This window comes from Coenobita brevimanus, chromosome 5 (assembly GCF_032717465.1).
Source record: "Coenobita brevimanus isolate Jiangsu-jjx chromosome 5, ASM3271746v2, whole genome shotgun sequence".
Taxonomy (NCBI): domain Eukaryota; kingdom Metazoa; phylum Arthropoda; class Malacostraca; order Decapoda; family Coenobitidae; genus Coenobita; species Coenobita brevimanus.
In genome coordinates this window covers 12,465,135-12,480,288 of record NC_136958.1, presented here as the reverse complement: position 1 = coordinate 12,480,288, position 15,154 = coordinate 12,465,135, and the positions used below count along the sequence as shown (strand labels likewise).

The window sequence follows — 15,154 nt, the reverse complement described above, 5'->3', positions numbered from 1 at the left end:
GGACCCGTGTGCAGTCCGAGGTTGTGTCTGCGGACACACGAGCCCGAGTTTGCACAAGGATTCTCAGCTCCCCGATATTAATATAAGTACTGTAGGTTAAGGGGGAAGTTCGAGAGAGAACCCTGCAGAGAGGACTCGAGGCTGTGTCTGCAGCCACACGAGCCCGAGTTTGCACAAGGATTCTCAGCTCCCCAATATTAATATAGGCACTAGCTTAAGGCAGAGGTTGAGGACCCGTGTGCAGTTCGAGGCTGTGTCTGCGGACACATGAGCCCGAGTTTGCATAAAGATTCTCAACTTGCTGACACTAATCGTAAGTGTAGAGTTAAGTTTAACCAGTAAACTACACGAGTCCTCGAGACCAACGGCATCCAGGGACTACGTTTCCTGGTTAATAATCTACCTAATAAATTAATGGCGACCTCGAATGTACGAAGCTTAGGCTGTCACTCGTATTTTTCAGCTAGAGCGTACCTTTCGTAGCATGTACTGATTGCTAGGCAGAGAGAGTAATTGTAATGTAATAAGAATTTTCGTCTCATTGACACTTTTCATGCTCCACCTTAATTGATTTTGCAGGTACAGCAATGGGTGTAGCAGTTTTGCTGTGTGGGCCAGCTGATCGTCTGCCGCACGCTGCCGCCTCTTCTCCTCTGCCTTCATTGTTGCCATATTATTAATATTTACTGTGTCATTTTACATGTAGGTACAGTTACACTACAACTGTCACACCTACACCGTGAATCACATACACCACGCTACACAACAATTACTTATCAGTGTAAATGTAGCGAACTTTCGCTCAGTTTGACCTGAGTACAGGATTTTCACCGTCGTCACGGAGTTTTTTCCCTCAAGCTTGCCTCTATTAACGTAAATACGAGGTTTTTACGCTCATTGGCGATAGTGATTTTCTCCTGTAGCAGGATAGCACACACACCACAATGTGAATCTTGTGTGACTGAGTTAGGATGTGTACATATATATATATATATATATATATATATATATATATATATATCCACAAATTTTTTCCCATAAGGAAAAGATTTCATTTTGCAGGGACGTAATGTCATGAATCAAATTCGCGATATTTTCCTTTTGTGAGAAACAACAAACTATTAGTGGAAAAACTCACTGTGTATCGTTCAGTTAACCGTTTCTCTCTTCATTTCGGTGGTATACTTTTCAAAACATTCGTCACTGTTTCAAAAGTGACTGATCTAATGCACGTCATTATGTGCTCTACTGAGTGATATTATTGTTTCTTTATTGTTCGCCCCTGCTTGCCTCAACCGTTGGCCATGCCTTCTTCCGCTGGTCTGTACAATATCCTACCACACGCATCGTATTTGCATAGACTTTTGTCTGTCGCGAAGGAGTGAGGTTCTGTGCTCCAGTAGTGAGAGTGAGAGAGGTCATCTAGCACCCAGACTCCACTAGACTACAGTTCTCCAGCCTCCCACCCTTCCTTGGTGATACACTACATTGACCAGTATTTTCTTTTCGTTTCCCTAGACTTAAGAGTTTAGTTAAGGTGCTTTTCCTAGGTTTAAGAATTTAGCTTTTGAGTGAGTGAGTGCGATCTCATTATTTTGAATTCATTTTGAAATGTAACGTTAAATTTATTTCTTTGTAATCAATAAATTTAACAGTTCTTTTTCTTTGAGCTTAATGTAATGTAAACTCGTGTTTCACATCTCCATAATTAAGCTTATTTCCCTTATAGCTCCTAGCTTTCATAAACGCTTTGCTATTCATAACTGGTACTTAGGCCAGTCTTGTTGTATTAAGCTTAAAATCCGTTGTGCCTTCTAGGAGTTACACATCAGCAAGAACCTGATATTATTAATAGTATTAGTTATTTATTGTCAGGGGTGAAGTCACTTTCTCCAGAGGCTAACAGTATTAATAAACAGCGATTGTGAGTAATTAGTCTCTGCTGTGTACTGTTGAGAAAGTTTATAAATTCTCGTTCTGAGAGAGTCGGCGAAGCGGGCCGGTATAAAGTAATCATTGCTTGATTTATCAAGACAATTCATTGTCCCTGCTCTTCAGTATTATTGAACATTATCATTTAATAATTGCTTTTAAATTAAAAACCCCGTGACACACGGCCAGTTGCAGCACACGAGAAAGCACGAAAGACTGTTTTCGGCTCATCAAACAGTCTTCCGGTAAATCAGTTGCCCACTAGCTGTGATTTCATAAGGGCATATTTGGAACATAAATCCACAAATCCGTCATTGAGCACCCAAGCCTATGTGGAAACTGTTGCACCTGAAGTGGCAGGAACTTACGAGAAAGCTTCCATCTCATCTACTGATTACACCCGTGTTGTTATTCGTGTGAAATGCCTGATAGCAAAGCCACAGGAGCTTAGAAAATATCCAGTGAGCAAAAGGACTTCCAACACCTACATAGAGAAACTCGCCAGCTTTGACACCTTATTTAACATTAGTCATTGCTAATATTTCAAAAACTTCAGTGCACGTGAGAGGTCTGAGTGTCATTGCACTAGAGCAGACAAGATATTGCCTGAGGAGTGGCCTTTCTGGGTTGACCAAAATAGTTGCAGAAAAATGTATATTGGTGGAACAGACCGGAAGAAGACAGCACAAAATAAGTGTGCAGCAAAAGGAGTAATGAAAAAGAAGCTCTGTGAAGAGTCTATTAGAGATACTAGGCAAAATAATGAAGATATAATGACACCATGTACTGACGAAAGCGATTCCTGTGACGAAAGATATGATCAGTATGTTGATGATGATACTGCAGAAGTAGTTGGAAGCAAACAGAACAGAGTCAGAAAAGATTAGTCCATCCTGAGTTGAGTCGTGTAGCAATAGCGACATCTGCACCATTGTGAATGAAGAACTGAAAGATATGAATATTCTTTGCAAAGAAAATAAAGTTGATCCCAGTAAATTCCGCCGTCAGAGAATATACTGGAGAGATGTCACATTGCAACAGCATAAAAATGACTTGAAGGAGATCGTTTGTATCGGTTTCGATGAAAAAATCGACCAGACGCTCAAGAAAACCCCAGATGGTCAGAGAATCGGGAAGGAAGATCACTGTTCAGTAGTTGCTTTTCCTGACGTCGTTTACATCGACCACGTTTCTCCCGAAAGTGGAAGAGCAGCAGATACTGTATTGCCAAGGAAGTCATGTCTGTCACTCGAGAAACAGATTCAACAGATTCATTGCAACTATCGTCTGTGATGGGGTGGCGGTAGCTCAGTCGGTAGATACGTGGCCTACAGTCCTACGGGACCCAGGTTCAAATCCCCAGTGGGGCAGGGTACAGTTTAAGGATTTGGATTAAATAAAAACAGACTTTACTGATCTACCAGAAGACCCGTCGACATGTCGTACAAATACCCCTGCTAATGCCAATACGCCAGTCCTGTATGGGACAGCCCTAGCATGTATTCAATATGGACGGTGCGTGTGAGCGCCGAAGTGGTGACATGTAGAGGTGTATGGCATGCAGGAGGATTACTGGGCCTTGAGAGCAAGCTGTGAAGTCTATGCCCAGAGTCGGACACATAAAAAAAGAAAATGTCAATACTGGAAAGAGAAATGGAGTGATCCGTGAGCTCAAAACACAGCTTGGCTATTACAGTGGATGTTTGTTCGTTGCATCTTGTTGAAATCACTTTCCGTAGGTATTTTGAGGCAGTTGATGGTTCGACAACAAGTCCACGTGGCTGCAGAGGAGAAGTAGGTCATTCGCTTGAATTTGACCCAAAAGATCTTCCAGTTGTTGGTTATGAACGTGTTGCTGAAAAAACTTTCATTTTACCAGAAGGAGTTGTAAGTGATCTCGGCAAAGATCAGGGCTAACTGAAACGTGCATGTCTGGCAGTGCAATTGCCAAGTGGAGATACTAATGAAGGTGTGGGACCATCTACTGTACACAACCAGGACCGCTAAATAATGCCAGGTGGCTTACGAAAGCTAATTGTGTATTGCGACTTTAACCCTAAAACGTCTCGTTTCATTCATTGTGAACTACTATGCTCCTGTGTGGTTCGGAGTGAAAGCCTGACACGAGCTCCTGACACGAGCAACAGCTCGTGTCAGGATAGAGCCAAAAAATTCTTCTTCATGGTGGAGCTCCTTCAAAAGCTGCTGTTGGAGGATCAGGCGATCATTTGCTGTGCTTGCCAATAACAGCTACTTCTGTCACCCAGAGAACATCCTGTTGTCGGCTGTTGCTGATGAAGATGTTGGTATACATTCGATGGCGATCAAGTTGATGAAACAAGCACAGATGAATGAGAATGATGACCAAGCCTCAGTTAGAATATTTGAATAATCGGCACTGAAGATAAACTTCGATGCCAAGAAGTACACTGAGCTGGTAAAGCTTTCTTCTGCCACACTTCCTCCATTGCTGAAGAATAGACTGGACCAAATGGTTGAAAGCCAACCCATCTTACTGGACGTGTACCCTTGCCATTCCTAAGGAGTGGAACGCTGTGTCAAGGACGTCACATCCACCACAAGTAAAGTATTTGTGCATGAATCACGTCATGGCATGCTCGTCCAATGTAAGCGATCTCGCAGCTTATTCCTGAAGCGTGAAAGTAAACAAGACTTTTGATGTGTTCAACTGTTCATGTCATTTCTGCTGTTCTTTTTCTTTTTCATGAAATAATGCCTTTCACATGATTAAATACAATTATTTCAAATGTTAATTTTATTTTCAAAATTGAAATTTAACACAGGAATTGCATTTTAGTTCATCCGAAAAAATAGCACGTGTTTCTAAGTTTTTTGAGAAATAACTCTACTTTTAGATCCAAGTTGCTGGAATGGGCATGTATATATTGAAACATTTTTTTTGTAGTGTTACTGTCATTGTAAAGGAGCACCATTCTGATAATGTTTCAACCTGGCAACCCTAAGTTGGTTCCTTTTCGACCCACCCCAATATATATATCCGTAGATGTGATACCTCTGCTTAGCAATGGGGGTACAAATACCACCATACTCCTCTGGACGATGGCTGCATCCCGGTTTAATGATGGGCCCTCTGACATCGCGTTCTCAGCTGATAGGTGGAAAATTTGAACCACGCGCATTCCCTCATCCAGCTGAGCCTGCCCACCTCCTGGGATGCGCAGAAACGCTTGCACAGCCCCCACATCCATCGCTGACCCTGCACTCACCCATATCGTTCTTCTCGCGCTGGCCATCTAAGAGCGAGGAACTCTCTTATCCTCGCCCACCACGCATTGCGTAGCATCATCAATGTTACACAAGCCAGTATTGTAGTGCATCATAACTGACTATGAGCAGTGCCATGAGTAGAGCAGTGATAGTAATCGTGTGTGGGTGTAATTTTGTGTGATTTTTGGCATAAATAAGTGTGATCATGTCTGGTAAGGATGTTGCACGTGGTGGGGATAGTGATGATGCTAGTGGAGACCCTAGTCGAGGTGGTAAGCAGCCTGCTAGTGCTGGTGCTGGTGATGCTCCTGTGAAGTGTGTTCATAAAACTGTGTCTTTGGAAGTGAAACCAGATATTCTTAAGTGCCACGACTAAGGCGAGGGTGAGTGTGCTGTCGCCTCGGCTCTCCACCTGACCCAGTCAACTGTCTCCACCATCATCAAGGAGGTGGAGGCCATTTACCACAGGGGGGGTTGCAACTTTATCTGCCTTCCGTATCACCTGCCAGAGAGAGCCTGTGATGGAGGAACTGGAGCAGATGCTCCGCACATGAGTGAAGGACCAGAACAGGAGGAAGGCACCCATGAGTCAGGAGATTATTTGCTGCAAGGCTCTCTCACTATGGGACGAAATTAATGTGAGGCAGGATCTTGCTGCTAGCGAGAGATTTAATGCTAGCCATGGGTGGTTTGACCACTTCAAGAAGCGCACTAATCTCACCACGTGAAGATGTATGGTGCAGCGGTGAGTGCGGATATGGTGGCCTCTTTTGGAAGAGAATGCTCTCAGAGACATTCCTTGCAACCGAGGAAAAGTCTATGTCAGGGTTCAATGCCTCGAAGGACCAGCTTACACTGCTGCTGGGAGGCATCACCGAGGATGGCCTCAAGTTGAAGTTGCTCCTTGTCTACAACTCTGAGAACCCCAGGTCTCTGATGGGGTATGTGAAGGAAAATCATAGGGTGATTTGGAAGTCTAACAAGAAGGCATGGCTGACTTCCAACATCTGTTCATCACATTTCCACTCCTACCTCTTTCGTATCCTCAAGAGGAATGCCTCACGGGAGAATTTGGCAAACTGATTTCTCACAGTGGTAGACAATGCACCTAGCTACCCTCCTGCGATGAAGGAGTGGGTAAGCAACAATGAAGTGGTGTTCCTGTCCCCCAACACCACGCTGTTGTTGCAACCCATGGACCGAGGGGTGATCACTACTTTTAAGGCGTATTACCTCTACTGCACTATGCAGCAGTTGGTGAGGGTCTGTGACAGCAACGATAAGACGACAGTGCAAACGTTCTGGAAAGGCTACAATATACGCCACACCATAGACAGCATCACTGCAGCATGGCGGGAAGTTAGCCAGTCCATCATGAACGGTGTGTGGCAGAAGCTGTGGCCAGAGTACACGCACTCCTTCACTGGCTTCCCCAAGGGTGTCCAAGCTCCACCGGTGCAACATGTGCAGCAGGAAATTGTTGAACTGTCCGACGAGCCAGGCTTCAGGGAGGTCGACGAGGAGGATGTGGAGGAGGTCCTGGAAAGCCACAGGGAGGAGCTGAGAAATGAGGAGCTCCTCAATACGGAGATTCGGCGGGTGCATCAGGAGGCACAGGAGGAGGAGGAGGTCGTCCCTGAAGTGAGTTCTCATCATGATAATTCAGAGGGAGGTGGTGACCAGGCTGGATGAGATCATTGCGCTTATGCGCACACATGACCCTCTCCCAGGATGAAACAGAGACACAGCTACTCAGCTGGAGGAGGGGACGAAAGTGTATAGGACGATGCTGGAGGAAAAGAAGAGGGCTGCCAGGCAGACTACAATGACTGCCTTTTTCAAACAGACCCCCACCATGCCAGCGACCCACAGATGATTTCCCCAGCCCTCGACGAGCAGAGCATCTCCCCAGCCTTCAACCAGCAGAGCATCTCCCCAGCCTTTAACCAGCAGAGAAACACCCAGAGCCTCCTCCTGCCGAGGACTTGCTCGCCCCCTATTGCTGGACCTAATTTCCAGCTGATCCCTGTCTTCTGTGTCACCTGTGTCTCCATTGCAGCACTCTGCCACTCCATCGCTGCCTTCTTTGCCCCAGCCTCCATCTCCCTCACCACTTTGGCAGCTGCCTCTGTCTCCCTCGCCACAGCTTGATTCACCACATCTTACTCCATCGTTACCTCATCAGCCATTGCAGTTGTGTCCCTCATCACCTCCTCTGTCATCACATCGCACTCCATCACCACCCCCAGAGCCATCGCATCGCTCTCCATTGTCACCACCTGAGCCATCGCATTGCACCCCATGGCCATCACCTGAGTCATCGTATCGCACCCCATCACCACCCCTAAAGCCAGTGCATCAGTCTCCCGCTACAATCACCCCACCTCACCAGCTTCCCCTATCTCTCTGACCTTCCCCCACAGATGGGGTTTGAGGGCTTTGAGAAGGATGAGTGACTGCTAGGGAGCACCACATGTCCCCTAGCCTCGAGGGGGGGGATAGCAAGGATGATGATCAGGACCAGATATGGACTTACAAGAAGTGATGAGAGGAGTTTGATATTTTCTAACCTATTTTGTATGATTTTCAGATTGTATTTGTTGGTTTTAGTGAGTTATTTACAGGTGTTAGGGTTAGGTTGCCTTCCTTTACAGCCGTCAGGCCATTTAGATCGGCTTTTGGGGCTCATTTGGGTGGGTTTTGGACTTGGTTGGGGGAAACACAAGACTGAAAAACACATCCCATTACTTTACATGTTAAAACTACCCTGTTATTCAATATCCCGCCTAACGATTCTTTAAAATAACAGAACAGAGGAAGGCAAAACAAATGAATAAAAAAAAATCCATACACCAGATTACTGGCATCCTCCATTCATAAAATATCTGTAACAGTTGGACTTGAACAGCTGCAGGTTGAAGTTTGGGGGGAAACAACTACTTCCAGAGAGATACAGTTCAGGGAATAAGAGAATTCTGATAGGCATTCTGCAACATGGCTGTGTGACATTCTAGTCATGAGTGCTACCAGAAGCCCATGTAGCACAAGGGAAGGTATGGAGAAGTGACACAATGGACGCAACACTGTATGAGCATTTGCCGTAAAAATATCTGTAATATAATGCAAGGGAGGCAACATTCCTTCTTACTTGTAGGGAAGGTAGTTTATTTATTATAGCAGGGCTATGAATAATTCCAGCAGCTTTGTTCTGAATTTTGTCTAGTTGTTTTAATGCAACCTCTCCACATCCATTTCACAAGGGTGAGCAATATTCAAGTGAGAGTGCATATGACTCTTATAAATTATAGCTCGTCAGTGAAGATGTTATGAACTCTGTACAATAACCCAAATTTCTTTAAGGCGGTTTTAGCAAGTGATCTGACATGAGAGGTCCATCTGAATGCATTGTTAAGTGAGACACCGAGAATTTTAGTATTTTTGGAGATAGGAATTTTAGTAAGATTGAAGGTAATATGCGAATCTGGCAATATCTGTCTATTAGAAAATTGTATATATTTGGTTTTACTAGGATGAAATGAGACAAGGTTCTTTTGTCCCCATTCACTGATAGTAGTTAAGTCATGCTTTATGGAGATGGCTGTTCCGAGTTAAGATTTAGAGATATTAGACTTTGTGAAAGAGTGTTTAAGTGTGAATGAACTGTGAAGTGTTGAGTCATCTGCATAAGAATGGATGAGATTGTGGGTGACAGATAAGAGATCATTAATGTGAACCAGAAACAGGGTTGGAGCCAGAACTGATCCCTGTGGCAGGCCAGCGTTAACTGAGTGTAAATTGGAATATACATTATCTACTTTTACTCTTATTTTTCAGTTGCTGAGATATGAGGAAAGCAGAGGAGCAAAAGATGTTAGTCCATAGCAAGGGAATTTGGACAGCAGGGAACAGTGCCACACTCTATTCAAAACTTTAGAAATATCAAGGGCTGCTGTATGAGTTTCTCCATGTTGGTCAATTGATTGATGGATGGTATAAGTCAGGAGATTGAGTATGGCAGTGGTGGATCTTTCGTGGTGAAAACCATATTGTCTATCACTAATCAAGTTGTTGGATTCAAGACGTTTAATTATCTGCTTATTAATTAAAATTTCAAATACTTTACTAAGAAAAGATGTGACAGCTATTGGTCTGTAATCAGAGTGGTCAGAGAAACGTCCTTTCTTTGGAACTGGGTGGATGTTGGTTTCTTTCCATGACTTAGGGAATAGGTTTTTGTGTAACCCATTGCATCGTTAAACCTGGGTATACGTGTGTGCATAGATAGATAGAGAGATAGACTGATAGATACTTCTCTCTCTCTCTCTCTCTCTCTCTCTCTCTCTCTCTCTCTCTCTCTCTCTATCCATCCATCCATCCATCCATCATCCAGTCTTACGTTGCCCCATGAGAAGCGTAGGAGCCCGGGGCTAAGCAAGTTGTTTCTGACATTTAAGATGGGAGTGACCAGCCTCACTCATCCCTCAGTGGCATTACGTGAGCAATAAACCCCAACCAACCCTTGGATATAAACCCTCACCGGTTCAATCCGATTGAAGCACAGTAACTACCTGCTAAACCACCAAGCGCCAAAATTTGGCCATATGGTTACTACCCAGCATAGAAAACGGTTTCCTGGTGTACAGGAAACCATTTGGCTTTTCATTCAGTTAGAGTCACCCAAAGGCAGAAGGAAGAGGAAAGAATGAAGGAAAGGCAAGCGGGAGCGGAAAGTCACACGTAGGCAGAACGACGAGGAAGGAATGAAGGAAAGACAGAAGAGGATGGAAGGAAGGAAGGAAGGATGGAGGAGAAGAAAGAGCAGACACCCGGGAGCAGCACTACATCGAGTGAGTGGACGGTCAGCGCCCCCATCTACCACCAATAAATATATATATATATATATATATATATATATATATATATATATATATATATATATATATATATATATATATATATATATATATATATAAGACTTCATTTTCAATACATCCTTAAATCCATTATCATTTTGTGATTTTCTTCCCCATTATTCCTTCCAGGTAAAATCAATCAACACTGCAGGTTTGAAAACAGAAGTAGACACCGAAAAGAATTGTTGGGGCAAGTTTTCATCACTGTTCCTGTCAACGTGGCGGCATGCCAGTGATCTCTTCAGCCGAGCACTAATTCGTATCACTCTCATCTATTTTGCTACCTGGTTTACTATTGAATTCGGGTAAGCTGGAGATGAAAGTACTAACATTACATGCATTTTTGTTAATACTGTTAATTAATTTTCTCATACTGAATTGTGTGTGTGTGTGTGTGTGTGTGTGTGTGTGTGTGTGTTATTTTTTGATGAATTTATGCAGATATCCTGTTTGGACCCTGCTCTTATCAGTGCGTGACTACTTTCATATACAGTACTATGATCATCTGGGAAAGAGTAATGAGGGATTGAAAGCTACCTTTGTTATCATTCTTTAAAAAGCTAATTAACATATAGCACATGCCATATTTGGGTATACAGTATTGATGTCTAAGGAGTCTCCTGAATGTTAGTGCTATGAAGTATGGAAGAAGGGATAATGAGAGGGTAAGATGTGTATCAGAATATTTAGTGATTGATTCTCAGTGTGATTCCCAGATTGGTCGGAATGTGCGAATCTATTTCCAGAAATAGTAATCAACATCATCATCATCATACCTGCTCATTAACATAAGGTGGGGACGATCCAGAAGGTGCCACATCCGCTCAGTGATTACTGTGTTTACCTTTTGATCTGCATGTGTGTTGATCTTGGGTTCAAATCGCAAGCTTTGGCAGCCATTTTAAGTGGATACTGGTAGTAGTCCTTTACAATATGCTTGCATACATTCCCACTATTTTGCCTTATATTAATGGCATATGCAGGCTCTGACACGCACACACACACACACACACACACACACACACACACACACACACACACACACAAAACTGTTGCAACATTCTTTTCTTACATGCACGGCTTTCCTGACACAGACACATTCCTGATTCGTACTGGTTCGTACGAGGAAATGATTCTGGTTGCCACTTTCCCTGCGAGTAAAAAAAAAAAAAAAAAAAAAAAAATTCAGTGGACCTCAATGCACATATAAGCCACAGATGCTGCAGATACAGGAAAAAATGGCGTCATCATCGTCGTCGTCGTCGTCGTCGTCATCATCATCATCATCATCATCATCATCATCATCATCATCATCATCATCATCATCATCATCATTCCAGCCCTTGTTCCAACCTTAGAGAAACATGAACGATAATTAGGAAATATATCAGCAGAGCCCATTGGAAGAGACCAAATCTATTCACTTATCACTCTTGCGTTTATATTTCTCAACTCCATCACAAAGACACAGACCTAACCCACCAACATCATTTACTTCGCTGCATCAAATTGGTTTTGTTAAGTTTGTGGAGCAGACTTCGCAGTATGGAGAGAGAGAGAGAGAGAGAGAGAGAGAGAGAGAGAGAGCAGCCAATTCCAATTCCATACTTCTCGTATCCTTTTAATGCGCTGGCTCCCAGGGTTAGGCTTTGTATTCAGTAAAGTGTCTGGGCGCAAAATATTTGTTGTTCGTATGATGACTTCCTCACCTGCATTCATCTCAGGTTCATGTAATGGGAGACACAGGAGTGAGAGTACGGTAATCAGGGTCAAAAGTTAGCTTAGTGCTCAACTGTATGTACTTCACACGTAAGACATGTCCATCACTTTCCTTCCTGGCATAATATGATACCAGAATGAATTCTGTATGTCCAGAAGAAACATACCAAAGTTCTTTCAGTTCTGCCATGTTAAACAGCAGATAGCAGTAAGAAGTAGAAGTGGTATACTGGGCCACCTTATGTATGTGATTGTACAGCATTTGGTATTTGTATTGCAGTTACTATGGCCTGTGGATGTGGTTCCCTGAGCTGTTCAACCGGCTGGAATTGTACTATAATGACCATCCTGATGCCAGGGTAAGACTTGCACCGAGGTTTCTTGCACCCTCTCTCTGCATTGGCCTTCCTGTCCAGATTTCTATTTCTGGTTCTCATTCCAAATTTTTTGTATGCAAGGAAGAAGGAACTAAAGGCCAGGAGCCTGCAAGATTGTTCCTTAAAAAATAAATAAATAAATAAAAATAACAGAGAGCCAAATGCATTATCCGTTCATTTCGAAATGTCTGGACACACTGCATTCGAAAGACTAGCGATCATAGGCAATAGGAAATACAGACAGAGAGAGACAGTTCCAGAGCTGATCTGTTGGATACATGAAGGACTGGGAGTAACGGTTAACTAGAATTATTACTTAATTAGAATTATTACGTAATATTACTTAATGAATGTAGTTTTGAATGGTGAGTTGCTTGAGAGGTTAGAGTGTTTTAAATATTTAAGGCCACATGTTGCTGAGGATGGATGAATAGATGTAAAGGTGAAGTTTAGAATGAATGAAGTAGGAAAGGTGCTGGAAGGAATGAAAAAAATGTTTAGATGTCGTTCACTTAGAAATGAATTAAAGAGAAAGCTGTATGAGGGAGTAGTGATACCGACTGCGTTATATGGAGACTGAAACATGGAGTATGTGAGTAGCACAGGGAAAGAATCTGAATGTAAGGGAGATAAGGTGTCTGAGGAATATGTGTGCAGTGACGCGTATGGATCGAGTGAGAAATGATGAAGTACGGAGAACTGGAGTTATGCGGGAATTGGCTGATCGAGTTGGGCAGAGAGTGTTGCGATGGTTTGGGTAAATGGAGAGAATGGATTAAGAGCGACTAGTGAAAAAGATAACTGGATCTGATGTGAGAGTTGTAAGGCTGAGAGGAAGACCACGAATAGAATGGACGAACAGTGTGAAGAGAGTGCTAGATGTGACAGGGATGTCTGTAGGGTAACGAAGAGTGGCTGCACGTAATAGGGATGGATGGAGAGAAATTGTGAATGCATAAATGGTGACGCAACCCCGACGGGATCTTCTCCCGCTTCTGGTCTAATCAGCTGATCAGTTTAGGTGTGGGAAAGGGGATGGGTCCATTATGATGTGGCAGGGGTAAACTAGTTCTGCTCTCGGGCCCTGCTGCGGATGTCACTGGATTGCACTGCGCAATTGACCATCGTGCGGTATGGTGCGGTGAGGAGCGGTCTTTTCTCCCCTTAGAGGTTAAGATATGAGTAAATGTGTGAGTGTGGATAAGTAATGCGGTGAGTGTGTCATTCTGTCTCGGCTACCTCCCTTCGGGGGGGAAAGCCTAGGTATATACAGTAGATTGACAGATTACTTAATATGTCTGCAGCTTTCCACATTCCTTTCATACAATCATCCTTTAAGTTTTTTTTTTTTTTTTAGGTTCATTGTTTAGCTTCTTGCCACCTATAATCAAGGCAAAAGAACAGCAATTACACCCGCGTGGATAAGCTCGGAGGGTGCTATGTTTTGCTAGATGTGTGTGTGTGTGTGTGTGTGTGTGTGTGTGTGTGTGTGTGTGTGTGTGTGTGTGTGTGTGTGAAAGTAAAAAAGTCTTAAGCCGGTTTTAACCAACTTTGGTGAAGGTGTAGGGGGATAACGAAGTGTTTGAACTCTTGTTTTTTGGAATAATAGGTCAAAAGTCAAGATCATAGCCCTAAGTCAAAATGTGACCCAGCAAGGTTAACTCCGATTTCGATCAAACTTGGTGGGATAGTTGAGAATAAAGCAAAAACGAAGGAGTAAGACTTTGTGGAAATTTTGTCAGATGTCAAGGGCACAGGGTAAGGTCTTAATTTGACTCACGTGTCTGTGTGTGAACTAAATAACTAAAACAGTTTTGATCTGACTTGGACCAAATTTGGCTTACCATGTTAAGGTCACATGGCAAGGTTAACTTAGTCATTTTTCATCTGAGTTACAGCAAGCTTTGTGAAAGTGTTCAAGGCAAGACATGGAGAAAGGGATTCTATTTTGAGAATCACAGAATGGCCAAGGTCACAGACAGGGCAAGATCTAAAGGCAGGGGCACAGGACAAGGTCAACAGTAGAAATACTGATCTTATTTCCACAAAACATGATGAAAAGGTTAAGGTTCAGGTAAGGATTATGTAATTTGATTTTCAGAGCAACCAGTTGAAAGGCAAGGTCCCAGGGAAGAGTCAAACCTTCTGTTCTTAGACCAGTTGGTGAGCATGGATGTTGTACTCTGTGAGTGCTCCTTCTTGTTATGTATAGATTACGCATGTGTGCTTTTACTTTTGTATAGGTAAGCGTGTGTGAGCTCCAAGGCTACACTAGTAATGTGACGGAAACATCCCACTGTGACACCGGAGAACCTCCTATCGACACAGCGGCTCTATATAACACTCTCATCACTGCTGCTGCTCCACTTCCAACCTGCATCTTTACTATCCTCTTTATAGATAAATTTGGGAGGAAGTTCTTCTTGGGTTTGTTACATTTTATAATTCAGCTTTTGATTTTTTTAAAAGGAATTCAGATTTCCAAAATCTTGAATGTTGAGTGAACACATGTACTGTATGGAAATTCACTGGTGAAAGATATTATAGAGTACATTTCTTTCACCTTTTTAACGCATTCTAAATCATCACGATTGTCATCAGCCTGAACTAGCCGATTTCCGTACAAGAGATATGGGTCTTTTTAATTTTTAACTTGGTCCACTCAGTTATCATCATCATCATCATCATCATCATCATCATCATCATAATTTAGATTCTTATTGCTTCCCAAATACAGAATAAAATGGGATCCAGAAAGTCAAGAGTGAGAGCAGTAAATATGCAACTGTTAAGGAATGCAGATGAGTTGCTTAGGGTAGTTAGATTAAATATGCAGAGATTTGTAACAGATGTGGAACAAGGAAATATCTTGATGAAAGGGTTGAAGATAGTGTGCTTGGTGTGGTCACACTGAGAAAAAGAATATACCGTATACAGGAAAGTGATACGGTGCATATGAGTGAG

At 42.9% G+C, this 15,154-nt stretch overlaps 1 protein-coding gene across 1 annotated transcript in view; it reads left to right on the top strand.

The window, feature by feature from the left end:
• Positions 1–15,154, top strand: part of LOC145397778 (synaptic vesicle glycoprotein 2B-like) — an 82,336-nt gene that overhangs the window by 55,160 nt on the left and 12,022 nt on the right. The window contains exons 10-12 of the mRNA XM_080270804.1: positions 10,224–10,399; positions 12,094–12,172; positions 14,434–14,617. Of these exons, the coding sequence (XP_080126930.1) occupies positions 10,224–10,399; positions 12,094–12,172; positions 14,434–14,617 (439 nt within the window). The remainder of the gene's footprint in view (positions 1–10,223; positions 10,400–12,093; positions 12,173–14,433; positions 14,618–15,154) is intronic.